At 50.2% G+C, this 18,285-nt stretch overlaps 1 protein-coding gene across 3 annotated transcripts in view; it reads right to left on the bottom strand.

The window, feature by feature from the left end:
• C2CD2L (C2CD2 like) overlaps positions 1-18,285 on the bottom strand; it is a 26,796-nt gene continuing 8,511 nt past the window's right edge. For all 3 annotated transcript variants that reach the window (XM_069787803.1, XM_069787805.1, XM_069787804.1), the window contains exons 2-15: positions 16,745-16,840; positions 16,135-16,254; positions 14,152-14,262; positions 13,151-13,264; positions 12,410-12,527; positions 12,120-12,243; positions 11,510-11,574; positions 10,779-10,906; positions 10,311-10,482; positions 9,450-9,551; positions 8,706-8,839; positions 7,921-8,203; positions 6,238-6,447; positions 1-281 (exon numbers count right to left, since the gene is read on the bottom strand). In XM_069787803.1, coding sequence (XP_069643904.1) covers positions 184-281; positions 6,238-6,447; positions 7,921-8,203; positions 8,706-8,839; positions 9,450-9,551; positions 10,311-10,482; positions 10,779-10,906; positions 11,510-11,574; positions 12,120-12,243; positions 12,410-12,527; positions 13,151-13,264; positions 14,152-14,262; positions 16,135-16,254; positions 16,745-16,840 — 1,875 coding nt within the window. In that variant the 3' untranslated portion in view covers positions 1-183. The remainder of the gene's footprint in view (positions 282-6,237; positions 6,448-7,920; positions 8,204-8,705; positions 8,840-9,449; positions 9,552-10,310; positions 10,483-10,778; positions 10,907-11,509; positions 11,575-12,119; positions 12,244-12,409; positions 12,528-13,150; positions 13,265-14,151; positions 14,263-16,134; positions 16,255-16,744; positions 16,841-18,285) is intronic.

Consider the following 18,285-nt stretch of genomic DNA (forward strand, 5'->3'; position numbering starts at 1 on the left):
TCAGGTTTTGATTTCCATGTGGTTTAATAAGTTAACAGGTTCAGCCATTACACAGCAATGGAATTCTTCTTCAACATTTACAAAGGTGCAAAAACTTCATTCATTTAGTCCGAATTAAGTAATTTTATTCTCATCTCTTAAATAGCTACAGTTCCTATTTTTTTTCCTCTAAACAATCTGGGGTTAAAATAATCCACCCAGAGAGAAGGCATCAAAGTACAAAAGAGCACGCACAAGGAGGGGTGCTAATTCAAATTCAGCGTGGGTATTTGGTCCGTTACCTGTACGAGCAGGGAAAGGTGGTATGGATCAGTCATGCCTGTAGAAGGAGCTGTGATATCGCAAGTACACAAAGACCTTTTCCAGAAGTTTGACCACCACTGGGATTGTTACTCTACCATGACACCCACCGTGACGTAGGGGGAGGGAGAAAAGAACAATGCAAAAGATCCCAAACACGCAAATGACGCCACCCAGCATTCAAGCATCTCACCAGCTACCCAGAAATGACTCCTCTGCGGGTTTAGCAAACAATGAACCGAGAGAAACCATCACAGGGAGGAAGCTGCATCACTAAAGACAAAAAAGCAGAACGAAAACATTTCTAAGAGTATGTTTTGCTGTGCACCTGCTTCTAGTCTAGAAACAGTGCATGCCTGTGGCCCTTTTATATTGGTTTGAAGAAGTTTTCATTACGCTCTCCTCCACTGAACTGTTTTCCAACTAGCTCTCTACCCAGTAGTCTCCCCTCGCTCTCCCCCACTTCAGCCAATCTGCCTAAAACCCCATCCTTAACTACATAAGCAGCGTGAGGGTGCTTGCAGGGGCACAAGCTGGACTTGCTTGCTCAAGTCTGCCCCTGCGGAGGTCCATGTAAGAATATTTTGTGGATGCCACAGAAGCTAGTAAGGCTGCTCTCCCGACCCACCAGTCGGCTCTGTTGTCCTCAGTCACTTTGCAGCGTGACCACTACAGGCATTCACAGGGCATGCAAACACATGTGCATGCACGCAATCCCTCTGCCCTCAAATACATGTGGCCTTCGAGCACCCTGTCCAAGTATCGGGCCTCAGTCAGACATCCATCATGCTACAGCCTACAGCACCCCCAAAACAGAGGCTTTGCGGTTCCCTCCATTTCTTCCCATGCCCGTTTTCTCTCGCCTCAAGAGGATACCCTTCATGGGCTGACACTGAGGGCTTTTTCAACAGGGAGGCTCTTAAACAGCCTTATCAAAACACAGGGAGAGGATGTATCCAGACAGAAATATACTTACAAGCAGACTTAGAGCTAGAGAAATCTATTTTCTTTGGAGAAGTAAAAATACATGGCATAGGTAAGTTCTAGTAACTCTGTTCAGCCAAAATAGGAAAAAAACCCAAAACCAAACAAACCCCCCCCCCCCAAACCCAAACAAACCCAAAACCCACAAAAAAAAAACCCACAAAAAAAAAACAACAAAACCCAACCCAAACCCAAAATGTATACTTTGGCTTCATTTACCAGTCACTGTTTCTACTTCTGTAGCTGGCAGCAGAACACAGCATTTGGAACGCAGGCCCTCATAAGCAGGTTGAACTCCTTCAGAAGCCTCCATGCATTCAAGCTTGCTGCTCTGCCGCTCCTCTTCCCCCATATATTCGGTCGAGGACCGATTTCACAAGGTGCAAATATTGAGCCTACCCTGAGACAGCAATCTGGCAACTGCAGATCATTTAAGTCCAAAAAGTTCAATGGTGGCCTGCACCGCACACTGGGGTTGCTCCGTGGTCCCAGGCATTATGAAATGCCACAGACCCCGCAAGGGCACCGAGGTGAGGGCATGGGTATCCAGAAGAAGTTAAACAGGGATTTCAAATAGCATTTCTTCTGTCATAAAGCCAGAAGCACAAGCAGGTATTAAATACAAAAGAGATTTCTTTAAGCAGCAGTTCTATGGGGGGAAACTTCCCTGGAACTGTCTTTATAGTTTCTGGAGGCCAAAGACCTACGCGACTTTCCCTTTCCTTCCGAGGAGATTAGGATAGAAGAATCGTTTCTCACAGCAATAATCACACCTGCCCCACAAAGCGGATTCATTACCATTCTTAGCTTCGTGAAGCTGGGAGTCACCTGTGCTCGCATAGCTGGGACTAACAAAACCAGCCGCCTGCTACTTGGGGGATGAAAACAACTGTGCGTGTGGGAAAGGAAGCCATGTATGGATACAAAGAGAAAGGATCAACACGTTAATTGGGAGTGTATCAGAACTAAAAAACTCCCAGTGCACACAGCTGAGCCGTTCCCCCCACCCCTCTGTCCCTCAAAGAGTCGTCTACCCAAACACTCTGAAAAACATTCTGCACTTACTGAGAACATTTAGAAGAAGATAAAAGGTTACGATCAGTCCTACACTATATGACTTTGAGAAGAAATGAAATGGCAGAAAGTACATCTCTGCTAGCAAACACAAGCGGGTGCAGGAATTAATGTTTGGGGATGCGCTCTGTCAGCACTTCACAATATCCTTTTCCTTTGCTATCTGTCTAACCAGACACAAACTTTCATAGCAATTTACTGCCCCTGATAAAAAGCACTGCCAAAAATTCAAGGGAAGATAGATACCAACTGCCATGCATCCCATGTGCCGTTTGTTCCACAGGCTGCAGTGCAGGCGATTCCCAGATGAGACTTCTGCCAGGTCAAAGCTCAAAATCAAAAGCAGTACCTCCGCTGCAATTCATCAATAGCCCGGAGCCAACAAACCGGGAACAAATTCAGGAAAGCCCATGGACGTGTGGCAGGAATTGCCCATTTAACACGGCCAGAAAGGGATCCTTGGTCCCCAGGGCCAGTGAGGAATGCAAGTTTTGGTTTTACTCCTAGCTTTCCTATCGCCTCCTTCCTCTGAGCCAGGCTGAAATATTCTGATTGAAATCTAGTATGTGTTTGTCAGACATGAACCTCGCTCGCCTTTTCCGCCTCTGGACTACAGCAACAAGGACAACGCTTGCTAGCCCTTGCAGACCTCCTCATGTACACGAGCCCCAGACTCACGCTGTGGAAGCACGGGTGGGAGCCTCAGGCGTTTGCCTCCAGCTGCTCTGCACCGAGACAGCTTGAGCTGCTCTTACTGTGTAGAGAAAAGAATACAGGACTATTAAACGAGACTTGTGGAAGGTGATAAACCCGCAACTGAAGAGCTGCTGGCTCTTCTCAAAGTTCCTTTCCATTCAAACCAGCATTTCTGATGGAAGGTTTCACAGCCATCCCACTAGAGAAGAGGTGCTGTCTGGGCTCAGCCAGCACTTCTCATTCAAAGCAACTGTGCTGGTTTTGGCTGGGGTAGAGTTAATTTTCTTCACAGTAGCTAGTATGAGGCTATGTTTTGGATTTGTGCTGAAAACAATGTTGATAATACAGGGATGTTTTAGTTATTGCTGAGCAGTGCTTACACAGCATCAAGGCCTTTTTTGCTTCTCACCCCACCCCACCAGCGAGTAGGCTGGGGGTGCACACAAAACTGGGAGAGGACAGCTGATCCCAACTGACCCAAGGGATATTCCAGACCATATGACATCATGCTCAGCATATAAACCTGGGGGAAGGAGAAGGAAAGGGGGATGTTCGGAGGGATGGCATTTGTCTTCCCGAGTAACCCTTACGCATGATGGAGCCCTGTTTTCCTGGAGATAGCTGAACACCTGCCTGCCAATGGGAAGGAGCAAATGAATTCCTTGTTTTGCTTCAGTTGTGCACATGGCTTTTGCTTTACCTATTAAACCATCTTTATCTCAGCCCACAAGTTTTCTCATTTTTACTCTTCCAATTCTCTCCCCCATCCCACTGGAGGGAGTGAGTGAGCAGCCATGTGGTGCTTAGTTGCCAGCTGGGGTTAAACCACAACAGCAACCTTGACATTGTATTAAAAAAGAATAAACAAAAACTGAAAACAGGGCATCAAGTACTGTTAGCGACAGAGGCAGAGTCACAGCAGGGATGGTGCAAGAGAGAATGCCAAACTGGAACCAAACCCCAAGGCTCTGGGAGCAAGGCCATGCCTGCAAAGGACAGCGCCGCATCAGATGCCGCACCAACCCAACAAAGGAAGGCTATATCAAACCGGTGACCGGATTGTTAGAGGCGAGCCACAGATTGCCAACTTCCAACAGTGCTGCAGCAGGAACCGGTCACTTCCATCAAGGAAAATGATTTTCAGCGAGAAATGGCTAGTGCTCTGACATCTGCAGCGCACGGAGCTGCAAACAAAGCCACAGAACCGTGCAGATGAGGAAAGAAACAAAGGATAAAAGACATGAAGGAGCTCGGGGATGACGAAAAGACTCCCGGACCAAAACAAACAGATGGAGAAGAGATTCCTGGTCAGCCAGCTGGACCAGTCCAATTTCTCACAAATGCCCAACCTCGCAGGGAATCAGCAGGAAAAACAGGAAATAGAGTCCCTCCTGCTAGCACACACTGGCATTTTCAATCCAAGCCCTGGGTGACTCTGGCCTTCGCTACCGCCAGACACTTTCAAGAGATGCCCCAAAATTCCCAGCTGCAAATCCTTCCACAGCAGCATACCAAACACATTCCAGTCTTTGGAAATGGCACACGACAGCCATATCTGTAAGCCAGGATTTGTCCTTCTGAAGATCACATGTTGTTTTATGTGCACCATCAAGAGAACAACTGCTTTTTCAGTTGGTCACATCCTGTGCAAAGCGGGGCAACAGCCCCCACCTCAGGAGGTACTGTAATAGGAGGGCAGAGCTAGCGAATCCAGTCAGGCCCAGACGACTGCTCTTCAGTGAGGTTTTTCCTCCCCTTTGCCCCATCTCCTTAATTCTACAACTCACAGGAGAGCAGGAGTTTCCATTGAAACCAGGCGCGCTGACAGGGCATGAGTGTTTCTCCAAAGAGCATCATTACGCTATCCGAACTGGGCCTCTGGGGTTATTCACAATGCGTGCGCATCAGGAGACTGGAAAGTGGTTCGCCTGGAAGAGCGGTCTCCTCCTGTGCAAGGAGTTGATTTTCCCCTGCATACCTCTCCCTCGGCAAATACCCGCTGTGGAAATGCCCACTGCTTGAACATGGTGGATCGGGTTTGCTAGAAGAAAGGAAATACCAGATGCAATCAAGAAAGGCTCCTTCTAGAAGCTACAGGAAACCGTTTCATCAAGTGAAAACATGTAAACTCTTGCCTCTTTCCGTCACATGGATTCAGGCTCCACATCGCTTCAGGCTCCATGTCAGACTGCCCTTTCGCTAGCATCACCACGTTTCTCGCCATCCATCCCCAGCACAGCACCGGTCCTTGGCGCAAGAACTGCAAGAGGCCAGGTGCTCCGCAGGTCCAGAAGACAGCCTGATGCCCCATCGGCAATGCCCCCCAGGGAAACAGTTCCGCTCGTACAATGGCTGGTGTGCACATGCAGCAGGGGCCCTTCCCCGTTCAAGAACATGGATGTGGAAGGAGACCTGCATCACAGCATGGCAGCACCGACAGCACCGACCAGACATTCTTGCAAGGGCCTGGGCTTCTACAAAAACTCGCACAGTGGTTAAAACTTCCTTCTTTGAGATTCCTTCCTTCATCAGCATAGCACAGAAAGCAGGCATCCGTCAGCGCTGTCCAACCCAGAGACTGTTCCAATGGCAGAGCCAGGTGGAGAACCGCAGCTTGTTCTCCTGCCAGCTCACCGCCCAGGAACGCATTGCCCCACACCATGCCTCAGTCAGGTTAGCAGAAGCAACGAGAGCATTTAGACGGCCAGTGACCGTGTCATTCTCTCTCACTGGAAGAGCCAAGTGAGGCTACAGCCCACACTTCTTGGCAACATAGCTAACCCAGTAGTTTCTTGATCTTTAACTCTGATGGTCGCCACCTGAGAGCCATGCCCCACCCCTTTCCAGGACACACCAGCGATGCCAGACAGCTACACAGACAGAGTTGCTTCTGCAGCTCCCAGGACCCCCGCTGGGATTAGCACGCCACCTGGATTTTTCTGGGAGAGCACGGTGGGGTACGACAGTCGGAGAAGGATAAGCCAAGGCAGACGAGCAGCCTAAGCCCCAGGTTCGCCACCTCCACTCCCCAAATAGCATAAAGCACTGGGGTATCTTCCCTCAGCCAAGGTTGGAAGGAACTGGACAGCAGGTCACAGATACCGCGGAGTGGGAAGACAGGAGACTAGAAGAAAGATCTCTGCGCAATCATTCCGACGGGCTTCTCCTTCCTTCAGTTCTCACCTGCTGTTGTGCTGTCGCTAGCTTTGGGTTTGGATTTAGACTTGAAGGAGAAGCGTTTGATGAGGCGGCGGGAGAAGCTGCCGGCTTTCTTCCTGGTGGCGGAGTTGGCGGTGACGTTGGACAAGTCATCGTGTGACTGGCTCAGGCCCGCTTCCTTCTGCTTGCTCCTTCTCCGGAAGATGAGCTTGGTACCACTCCGAAGAAAGCTAACTGCAGAGACAGAAAGGAAGGAGACGGAAACCACGATAGTATCCTGCCCTGGCGAGTCTCAGGGGTGGCAACGCCCCCAGCCGCTCTCAAATGAGTGGCAAAGACCTCTTCTACCCCGAGTGGTGGAAGTACACAGCAGGTCGGTAAATCCCAGCTCCCAACTGCAAGGCAAAGTCTACGTTCAGGACAGACTGCAACACCAACAAGCTGCTTCACTAAGCACACTGTCACGCATCCCCTCTGCGTAAACTTCCTTTTACACAACAATGTCCTCCCTTCGCTGGAAGTGTGCAGAATTGTTATAGAAAGCTAAGACTCGTATGAATGGAAAACAAGTGAGAATGTCTCCACATGCAGACACTGGGAGGAACACACAACAGGGAAGAGGCCTCTCAGACTAGCCTGTCTCAAGGGCGCCCAGATTAGCCAGTCATCAAGCCCCTGAAACAACTGCCCACAGTTTCACACGATGCCCAAATCTGGAGACAAATAACGGCAATGACTCCGGAGCGGGCAGGACAGGATGGAGATGCCGATCGCCATCAGCCCCAAACAGGTGCAAAAAGGCGTATCCAAAACCTGCACGCCATACAAAGCTACAACAGTATTACCTACAGAGGGGGCTTGCTTTCTGTTTTCTTCCTTCTCTTCCCCACCCGCCAGGTCTCTCAAGAATCTGGGCTACACACCTTTCTACCCGCTGACGTGCAAACAGGGGGCCACCACAGTTCAAACCGTACCTGGTTGTACCAGGGTACAACCACCACAAAACTCGTCCCACTCCTGTATTCTGAGCAATTGAGATTTTGGCTTGCGTTTTGGCTTTGTTTATGTAAGTTTGTAGCTAACAGAAACCGTCATAGCTACAAGCAGACAAATCCAAGGTGCGCCATCCTCCTAATTGATGCAAGCCTGGAAAGTCCAGAAAAGCAGCTCTGTCAGGGCAGGCCCGCTCTATCATTTAGAAGCAGGGAATTTGTGTGGACATCCTACGATACGACAGGTCAGAGGTGCTAGCTGCTTTGATGCTAACAGAGAAAGAGGGAGGACATCGAGGCCCGTACAACCCACACTGTCGGGCAGCCTCCCTTTCCACGCTAGAGTCAGCCAAATTCAGAGGAAGGATCATTATTTACGGACGTGTGCCTGATCTGCGGACCCAGAGGCCAGGGAGAGAAAACAGGTTCTCGGGAACACACAAGCTGCGCAGGGTTCCCATCTAAGAGAGCACAGAAACTGAAAAGGCCACAGGAATCAGACACCTACAAATAGAGGAGTTTGGAAACGCTCCAGTGGGAAGCATGGGAGAGAGACAGGCTCTTCCAGGCCCCAGCAGAAGCCACTCTTTGCCGTGTCAAAAGCTAGCTGCAGCCCCCACGCTCGGGCAGGGAACTTGAACATCACTTTGTCCTCAAGCACCACAGGCTAACACCACAGGCTAACGTTAGCTACCGTTTAACAGTTCATCCTTACCTTTGTGATCTTTTAAGCTCCTCGTCTCAAGGGCTCCTGTGGAGCCAGTTTCAGACTCAACATCTTCCACTGATGGTCTCTCAGAGACATCTGATCGCGTCGTCTCATCCAGCTCCTGGCTGGCCCTTTGTCCCGATGGCAATGCTTCTAGCAGCTGTGACGATTCAGTAGAATCGTGCATCCTGTCAGTCACACCCTCTGCCGCAGAATCCCCATACGCCGTGGCCTCCAGAGATGCAGCATAACCCAGAGAAAGTGCCATTTCATCTTGAGCAATAGGTACCTGGAGGGGGGTCAGACAGACAGGGTCTAAAGGATCACATTCATCTCCCATCTTCCATCCATACCTACATATGGATGCTCCAGTTCCGATCATCAGTGCTAGACAGCACCAATGCGTGATCGTCATGCTTTTGCTGGAACACACTGGAACGTGGCAGATTCCAAAGCATTCTGCAGCACCTCCCTCACTCCCGTAGGCAAGTCCAAGGAGAACTCCTTAGATTCTCCACGAGGTTCCCAACTGGCTACGGCAGCAGCCTCCCTTTCTGCGGCTGCCCTTTGTGAACTCCCAATGGCAGCTGCCCTGCAGACTGGCAAGGTACCTTTGACACTCACTGGGAAGCAGCGACAAGCTGCAAGGAAGCAGCAAGAGGGTTCTGCCAAGCAAGTCGTCTGTGCTGGAACCTTCCCACACTGGTCCCTACAGGACAGGGTGGTTTCACACACACATCCCTAGAAACAACCTCCCAGATTGGAAATGGAGCCCCCTAACTACCAGAGACCTTGGAAACTCCCGAGATGATCAGCGTGCTACGTTTTGTTGGGGTCTTCTTGGCGGGCTTGTTATTCGTCTCGGTTAGCTGCCTGATCGCCGTCTCAGCCACCGGATCCAAGCCATTGGGCATACGGCTATCCCCTGAGCACAAGAAAGATACCAACGCTTGAAGTAGCAGCCTTCAGCACGGGCAAGAGGTCGCTTGCTGATCATGATGCTTGTAATAGGCAACTACACATGCACAAAGGTAGAGAACAGAATTTATTATGGACTTGCCCGAATAAACCAAAGGAAGGAAGCTCCATATAGGTCTCGGCTCTTTTAGGCACCTGAAAAGTTTCGTTTCCTACCAGGCATATCGTTAAAATATCCTTCCCTCTCAACAAAGACTTCCAAAGACTCCCAAGAGTTTGGGCAGCCTTGGCCATAAACCATCAATGCAGCTGCAGCGCTCTGTCCTGGAGACAATGAGAGCCCCGAGTACACGGTGAGCAAAGCTCTTTGGGTCCGGATAGCCCGGAATGTTCTTGTCAAGCAAGGAAACACCCAGAGTCATGGACTGGATAGCCAAAGTGGAATTTCTTTTACCTGTCCCCACCTGCCACCACCCCTCCACCTCACCTTCACTTGGGCATTCTCTTCTGCAGCAAACGCAGATGAGTTCAGTGACCCACATTCAGACTCCTACTCTCCAAAAAAGGCTAAGGAACACAGTTGCTCCGGTAAGAGCCTTGGATTTCCAAGCACTTACGGCTACTGCTGGGCAAGGGGCTGCGAGGGCAGCCGCTCTCCAAAAGCACTGTTGTCTTCTTTTCAGTCACTTCCACCTTGGAAGGAGACCTCGATGGTGAATCTTCATGGCAAAAGAAAGGCAGAGACACAGAGACACCAGTAAACAGAGGCGAAGCTTAGGCAACTTCGCTACCGTATCGTGGTCCCCTACATGCACCCCCCAAAAAGCCTCAAGCGCACACAGAGAGCCTGCAGAGGCTGACTCCATGAGGCTTTGCAGCAACAAAGTAGTAAGAAGCGTATCGGAAAAAGACATGTGAAACAGCCCCGTCGCAAGACCCTGTTCATGCCATTTCCCAGCCCCACCTCGTGGAATATCCAGCACCACATTCATCAGGACGTCAGACTGCAAGCAGCAACAACCACTAGTAAGCAAGGTCAACATGCTTTCAGCTCCGCATTGAGAACATACAGCATAACTTCTTCAGCAGTGAAGAAAATAGAGGAAGAGCGGCACAACGCTTAGCTCGACACCACGCAGAGGTTACGCAGTGGCATACACGCTAGAGTCAGGATGTCCCACCACCAAAGGGTATCAGAGAGGCTCATCCCTCTCTCACCTCCCCCCAAACACAGGGTTGCATCAATTCCTGCCCCCCAAGGCCACACACAGGTCTCCAGCCAGCCACAAGACACTAAGGGAACGGCGACAATGCCCATGTTCCGACCCAGAAGCCAAAAGCACCACACGAGGTGCAAGTCTGCAACAACCACAACAGTTTTGCTACCGCAAGCACAAGCGGCCTTGGGAATATCGCAGCTGAGTCTGCACCCCCACAGCGGCCACCCATACAAGACCCCTGTTGCGGGGCAGCCTCACCCAGTTTGCAGTCTGCCTTGGGCCGGGACTGAATCGTGGTGACAGTAGTCACAATGGTGCCGTCGGGCATGATGGTCCGGTCCATCTCCACCTTCTTCGTGGGAGTAATGCTGGTTCGCAGAGATGTGGCGTGCTGAGCATTCAATGATGTGGGAGACTCCTGGAATAGCAGCTACAAAGAGTAAAGCACAGCTCAGAGAGGCTCTACTCCTCCCAGATGGAAAGGCAGGCATACGGGTGACAAAAGCAACTGCTCTGGGCACCGAGGAGCCATCCCTGCTACATTGTCAGTTGAACAGAGGGAGGGTCAGGGACCGAGGGCCAGGCAACACCCTTCCTTGGCCTAAGGGTCTGCCAATCCCCTGTGACGAGCCCAGGCGCAATCAGGCTCGTCTCCAGCTAGAGGCTCACATCACGAACGCTTTCAGAGCACACATTTGGGCCCAGCTTATGGAGTAGTGAGCTCACCTCCAATATAACAGTAGCTTCAGCTGCCAGTGACCGCCCAGCTCCTGGGGCCAGTGAGCAGACCTGTCTCCCAGATGGTTGTTTGGCCAAAGAATCAAGCAAAAGTGTGGCATGTGCCAGCAGCACATCTGTGAGAACGAACAGGAAAACAAAACACACCACATGACCTCGGCACCTCAGATGTCTCCCAGGCAACCTCTGCTTTTGGGAAGCAGCCCTGTGGGCCAACGAAGCAGATCCCCACAACTCCGGTAGCTCCCAGGTTTGAGGCGGGGAGGGGGCAGGCAGCACTCCTCCACTCCTCTTCACCAATCCAGAAATTGACTGCCTTAAAGAGGTGGCCATTGCACAGCCTTCCTCAAACACAGGTGCTGTGCTTAGTCCCCGATGGAGGACAAATGAAAAGAGTTAAGAGCCTTCTGCAACATTCTTCCAATACACAGGGACAAATCCCCACATCCCTCTCCCCGCTTCAGAGTGGAGACTGGCGGGCCACAGGAACCTCCCGGCTACCAAAAAGATCAGAGTAAGAGCGCTTCACTAAGAAGAACAGACTCCAGAGTTACTTCATGCAGTCAGAGGCTCACATAAAGACAGGTATGAAAAATCCTTTGCAGAGTTCATCATGCATTGTACTGACACAGAACTACCACAGGCTCAAAGCACAGAAAGTCCCTTAGGCATTTTTGTCTCCCCGTCTTACAATGCATCTTACGGTGGTCCATACTCACTTCCCCCTCCATCACTGCTCCCCAGCACCTGTAGCTTCAGCTCTTTACTTCTAGGTCCCAACTCCCTGCGGAAACAGAAAAAGACAAGCTGGTATTAGGCAATCTTTGCAAAATGGCCCCAGAGCAAACAACCCCATTCTGTATCTTCCCTCTCTCAAATCTCACACACTTTGTCACCTTTCCCAAAGCTCCAGCATATGCATGCTACTTTGGAGGACACAATAAGGGGCAGCAAACTACACAGAAGAGGAAAACTCTGGTTCGTGTCCCCTGCAGGGCTGTGTAGGCTGCCAGGGGAAGCTGAGAGGCGAATCTGTCTGAAAGGCCAAGATTTACACTCCGGGCCTTCTGCACACACTGCCCATGATTGGCGCTTCTGCCCATCCAGTTAAAGGGGATGGCATCCCAAGGAGCGGGAAATACATATGCAAGCTGGGGCCAATCGCCAGAATTGGTAGCCCGGCACGCGGGCAGCACAAACACATGACGCCCTGCAGCACAGACTTCACCTCTGCACCATCCGCATCAGTTACTGCGGCACGGTAACGACACCCAGAGACCGTGCCGGTCTGCCTCTGCCGTGCTGGTCAGAAAGAGGGCAAACACTTACAGAAAGAGGTCCTCATTCCACTCCATCTCTGCTGCAGCACCCGCACTGCCAGCTGTCACCGGCCTCGTCCGCTTCTGCTGTGGCGGGCTGTCCAGCTCTGCCACGCAGCGTATCTCCCCAACTCCTGCAACAGAGGGACAGAGCCCACACATGATCTCATCAACACTAGGCAGCGGCTTGGTGGACACATGCCCCTCTTTTCCGTTCAAGCCCATCCAAAACATACCCTGGGCTCCAATCTCACCGCCTGCATGCTCGCCCCTGCAGATCAGCAAAGTTTTCATGCTTACCTTCCTTCTCCTGGCAGCCCAAGTTCAGCACTCGAAGATTCCGGAGCAACAGCTTAGAACCCAGAGGGGCTGCTTCTCCTCCGGACGGGGACTCTCGAGTCAACTTATTGCTGGGTACCTGAGGAATGACAAGAGACGGATGCCTTTATTGTTCACTTGGCAGCAGACAGACACGTGATGTTTGTCCTTGCATCTACCAGGTAGCTCCTCACACAAACATACGTGAATACCCACAGAGCCATCAAGAGATGCTGCAGGTTCCCCAAGCTATCGGCGTCCGGTGGGCACCCATGTTATTTCAGATGGAAAATTTAAGGCAGACGGGAAAAGAGACAGACAAGAACAAGCTTGCTGGCTGCCAGTCGGACAACTGAAGACGACAAACCACAGACCATTCCATGCCTGCAAAGGCTGCCCTGGGCGGAGCCTTGGCGTTCAGAGCAACAAAGAGACTGCTGAAGCAGAGATGCGTCCCAGGCAGTCCAGCTCCACCTCAACACAAGTGGCACTTAGCGTTCAGGAAACAAGATACAAACAGAGCTGCCCTTCGGAGCAGTTTCTAATTATCCCTACTCCCCATGCCACAATAACCCAACTCCTATGACAGCACAAGCCAGGATGCGGCTGTCACCCAGAGGTGAGTAGCCTCAACCCTTGGACTCCTGCCTGAGCCTCAGCCCCCAGAAGAGCCTTGGGGCACAGTGTTTGAGGCACAAGAAGAACACAAGGAGAGAGCCTTACCACACCGGCTCCAGCAGTGCAGGCCTTCAGATTCACCATCATGGCTGGCTGTGTGCTGACAATGGTATCCTCGATCAGATCCTTTATGGTGGACAGATCCACTCTCCCTTCATTCTTCTCTCCGCAAATCAGGAGAAAATGCAGGAAAGTCATAACAAGGCAGACACATTCTCTCCTTATACAGCCCCAACTGCCTCTCGAACCTCTAAGACACTACACAGTCTTCCTCCCAGTAATAATGTCCCAGGTACTCTTCCCATATCCTGTACTCGCTCTCCCCAGTGCTTAAAGTTTCCATGTAACAGCTGCAGGCAAATGTAAGTTGTGTAAATGAGGCAAACTAAGGCTCCACATCTGTAGTCTGTCCATGGCAAATTTTGACAATACAGCTTTTACAGTTTGCCACCTCCTCACCACCTCATGAGACAGTACTACCACACTTTCAGGAGAACAGCCAAAATCCTACATCTATTCAGGATAAAGCAACAAGGGTGTCAAAAAAACAAACAAATTAACCAACCTATTTGGATCACAGAAGCGCAAGCAAGCCCACATTCAGCTCGTTAAACCTCTAATACCCACGGGTTCCCCACACTAACCTCTGAAAAAAACCCCAAACAAACAAAAGAAACCAACTAACAAACAAACAAAAAAACCCCTAACCAACCCAGCTCATTTTGCAGCTCTACACCTGACAACGCAGGAGGACCTACATAGCCAGATGGCCTTTTTTGCTATGCAGACTCCCCTTCAGATATTATGCCAGACTCGGACAACAGACATGAGAACCTGCTTCGGCCCTCTTGAGGATGCACTGTTTTGACAGAGTTGAGCTAGTATCGACTCCAGGGCGAAAGAATCCCCTTCCTCGCCCTAAAGGGCCACAATAGTGAGTTGCCAACCCCTCCCCTCTGCATCAGCTTTCCTCCTGGCTCGGTGCTGTTTCTGCCCCTCCTGCCCTTCCTCCACTCGAGTCCAGCCTCCCACTCTTTGCCGCTCACCTCGCGAAGTTGAAGTCTTGGAAGAACTGAAAGGTTCAAGTCTGGTCTGTCCTTGAACATCCACGACACCAGGAGACCTTCATTCTGTATCTCCTCCAAGTGGATCTCCACCTGGCCCAGAACAAATACCCATAGTCAGGAACGGTTTCCGTTTCCATTAGGTGCTTTTTGCTCTGCTTCAAATTCAGCAACTGAAAGGCCCTCACACCAGTGCAACAATAAGAGATAGAATGTAAGAACACAAGTAGTCCCGGGCCTATGGGAAGAAGCAGCTGCAGAAGCCTCATTGCTCTGTAGCAAGATCTGGCTTCCTCTCTGCCTTTGGATGCCCACGTGCCATCAGAGGGAAAAATAATAGGTTATTTCTACGGCTGAAGAAGCAGCCTGCAGGACAATCCAAAAGACCGAGTTGGGCACTGAAACAGGGTGTTTACTGAGCTGCATCAATTAACCATTGCCAAACCTAAGTACGGCCATTTGTAAGTTAGCAATGAGTCTCTAGGAGATCATCCTCAGACTGAAAACTCATCCAGGCCACCAATAGTCTGCCACCAGCAACAAACCAGACTGTACACCATCCCGTAGTTCAGCTGAAAAGTTGCACACCCATACACCTGACAGGCATCGTTAATGCAACAGACAGAAACAGAATCACACAGAAAGAACTCCTGACCTGGTATCTCTAGGAAAAACAGGGGAGTTAAATTTAACATAGCTCTAAAGCAATTGACATACTGACATTTATTTACCATGAACACAGAAGGTCGACAGTCAAATGTGACAAATCTGGGACACGGTAGCCAGATAAGCAACCAACACGGTGTGCATAAAAAAGGCAAGGCACAACTGGGGATACATACTCAAAGCATTCCAACCAACAGGCATACGGTAACCTTAGCAGCATTTCACAATGCAGCAGCAAGACCTCAATTAGAATACCACATGCAATTCTCTACAAGAACAATCAACCCAAAACTTCAGCAGGCACAGACAAGGAGACCTAGAAAATGCCAGTGAGTAGAGGAGCAATTTGATGAGATGTGACAAAGGCCACCTGGCTCCCAGAGACTACACAAAGATGAAAAGCGATGGCAGTTGCCACCCACAACTACATCAGCAGCAGGCACACCAAACGCTGCGGAGAGAGAGAGAAGCTATTTAAATGACCATGGAACAGAGGCACAAAACCAAACTGGGATGATCTGATAAACATTGGTTGAAAATTTCACTAAAGCTTCTGAGAGCAAAGGCATCCTAGAACAACATTCCAACTGCAATAGCATGGGATCGGCTTCTGCTACCACAGAGTTACTTCTGATTTTGCCATGTCTCCCTACAGCGCAGACGAGCCCGTGGTCTCCAAGCGAGATACCATCTCCAGCATCAAGCCCTTCTTCACAATGGGAACAAAATCACATTCCAGAGAAGCAAATCCAGCCACAAAGTGACTGTGGAGCTACCACCCATTGCAATTTCACAGCGCTTCTGTTCTGGAAGAAGCATCTCACACAGAAAAAGTCTGTATCAAACTCTTGTGAATGTATTAAGGGGAGCACTGACAAGCAAACCACTCCTCACTGTGGATTTCTTTTTCACACCAACAACCAGGACAACACCGTAATCGTACATACGCACAGGACACATCTTTCCCTATCCATCACACCGCAAGGGGAATTGAAATCTGTGGACCTTTTGCTTCTCAAACACCCCCTTAAAAACACAGTATAGAGCGCTGCCATGCCTCAAATCTCTCTGGATTTTGTTATGGCTACGTTACATGGCCAAGATCTGCAAAATGAGACTCAGAAAACAGGACTCGGCATGGAGATTGGGAATATTTGCCACCCCACCAAACGTTAGTGACAGCACGCTGCTTCTTCCGGCACAAGGCCTTTATTTGCACTAAATCAGGTCTTCCTTCCTTGATCAGCATGGGGCCGGGTGAAAGAACAAGTTCAACGGCTAACTTTTTACAACTGTTACCTGAGCCTGCAGCACAGCCAAAGTGACATGATAGGTGTCCACAGAAACAGCAGCTGGGGACTGCTGAGTAACAGAGACAGGGAATTTCACAGCTTCAGCTGACAGATGGCAGTACAGCACCTAGAGAGAAAAGAAAGATGAGTTTATATCCTCGGTGAGAGGCAGCCGTGCAATGGCAAAACCTCTAAAAGCGATGGGCAAGGTTTACCCGTTGTGGCAGGAAAGAAACATCAGGCTTACTCCCAGACCCAGTTCCGCCCTGCCAACCTGCCGTTTCAGACTCTGTACATGAGGCAGTAAAGACCTACTGGTGACAGGAGCTCTCTCCTCCACTCCACTGTAGGAACCCAATATTCAGGCTTGGCATCCATACGCCCCAGCTCCAGCAACACATCTGCCACCGGGGCTCTCCCAGAGATCACCGATGTGCAGTCCCAGAGCCACAATCTCACGAGCTTGTCGACAGACCTCTGAAGTCTACAACAGATCTTGCCCAAAACTTCCCTGGTTCCATCATCCCCATCGCGCAGGCCTCAGCAATCTCCATAGAACACACTGTCAGTTGATGGAAAAAACCCACACTGTACAATTCAGAACAGCAAAGCCTTACCATGCTGTGGTCCGACTGCCCCTTGCACGTCACGCGACTTATATTTGCGGCTGGTGGTAACAGAGGACCCTCTTCAAATGTGATCTGCACTGAACTCTATGAAAAAAAGAAGTTTGTTAGTTCCCAGTGGTCAAGGTACCCCAGATCGTTTCAAAGAAGACAACTGATTCTGATGTGGGGCCCTAGGGACACTCCAGTCCATTTCCATGAACCCGGCCAGCATGGGGAACCGTCACACACTGCAATTCTACCCACTTCAGCTTGTCCATACAGAGAAAGGAAACAAGGTCTCCAGTCAAGGCTTAGAGTTGCAAACACTAAGTTAATTTCAGACAGGCAAGCCCAAATGAGAATGGAAAATTGTTCTGGATAGCAGTCAGCTATAAGTCAAGCGTGTGAACCCTTCTTCATTGCAAAAGCTTTGGTGTTTCTTCTCTCTCTCTTTCTCTCTCCCCTCTCTGTGCTAATCCTGCCCCAAGTAAAAAAAAAACAAAACAAAACAACAACCCCCACACACACCACAATACCAATCAACAACAACAAAATCCACCCTCAGCATACGGTACATCAGCTCCTGTGCTTGACTCATTCCCTTTTTCCACCCTCTCCTGGTTTATTAGATTACAATCTCCACTGCAGAAGCATCCCTCTTCTTCGTTTGAGGATTTCCCCATATAACAGGACCAGTTCTCTACAGAGAACCCTTCTCAAGAAATACAAGACCAAGATAAAGAGTTGAGAGCATGCCTGCAGAAAACCTATCCCCCAAAGATTCCCTCTGCTCACAAGGGGCAAGAAGAGAGAGACAGCAGGCAATCCAAGCACAAGGACATGACCGTTTGCCGACCTGCTCGTGTTTTAGGGCCAGGGTGACCGAAAGGGAGGATAAAGGTGTGGGAAGCCACGCTCTTTTTCTCAAGCGAACAAGACTCTGCGCTGTCACCTCTGCAACAGACCGACCCAGGTGACAGGTGGAAGGTGGGTGGAAAGGGCTCTCGGGCACTAATCTGATTGACATACATACTACCACCTGAAGAGCCGTTTGCCCACCAAAAACTAGTCCGGACGCCTGCCCTCCTCTCAACACAGACACGAGGCAGCTCTCCCAGTGACCAAACTTCAAAACTGAAAGACTCAATGGAGAAACAATGTCGGATCACTCCCTGCTGCTTCATGCTATTAATGCTTGCTGTTTCTTCTTCTCATAAGCCTCCTCCACCAGAGCTGTGCATTCGCCCACCTGGGTCAGTCCAGATTATCAGATCAGCCATTTCTCTCCACAACCAGAACCTCTGCCCAATGACTCAAGTATATAATCAGCAGCAGCAAGCTGTTGCCCTGTTCTTCCCAACACATCGCAGTCTCACCAAACTGGGTGGCATTGGCCAACTTCAAAAGATCTCATTACTCAGCCCACTCGGAATGAACTGCATGCACAAGGTAGTGCAAATCTAGAATTACCCCAAGGCAGAGAAAAAAACACAGAGGAAAAATAAAATGAGGAGCGTAGCATGCACCTGAGAGGCAACTCAATTCTTTCC

The sequence above is a fragment of the Haliaeetus albicilla genome, chromosome 7 (assembly GCF_947461875.1).
Source record: "Haliaeetus albicilla chromosome 7, bHalAlb1.1, whole genome shotgun sequence".
Lineage (NCBI taxonomy): Eukaryota > Metazoa > Chordata > Aves > Accipitriformes > Accipitridae > Haliaeetus > Haliaeetus albicilla.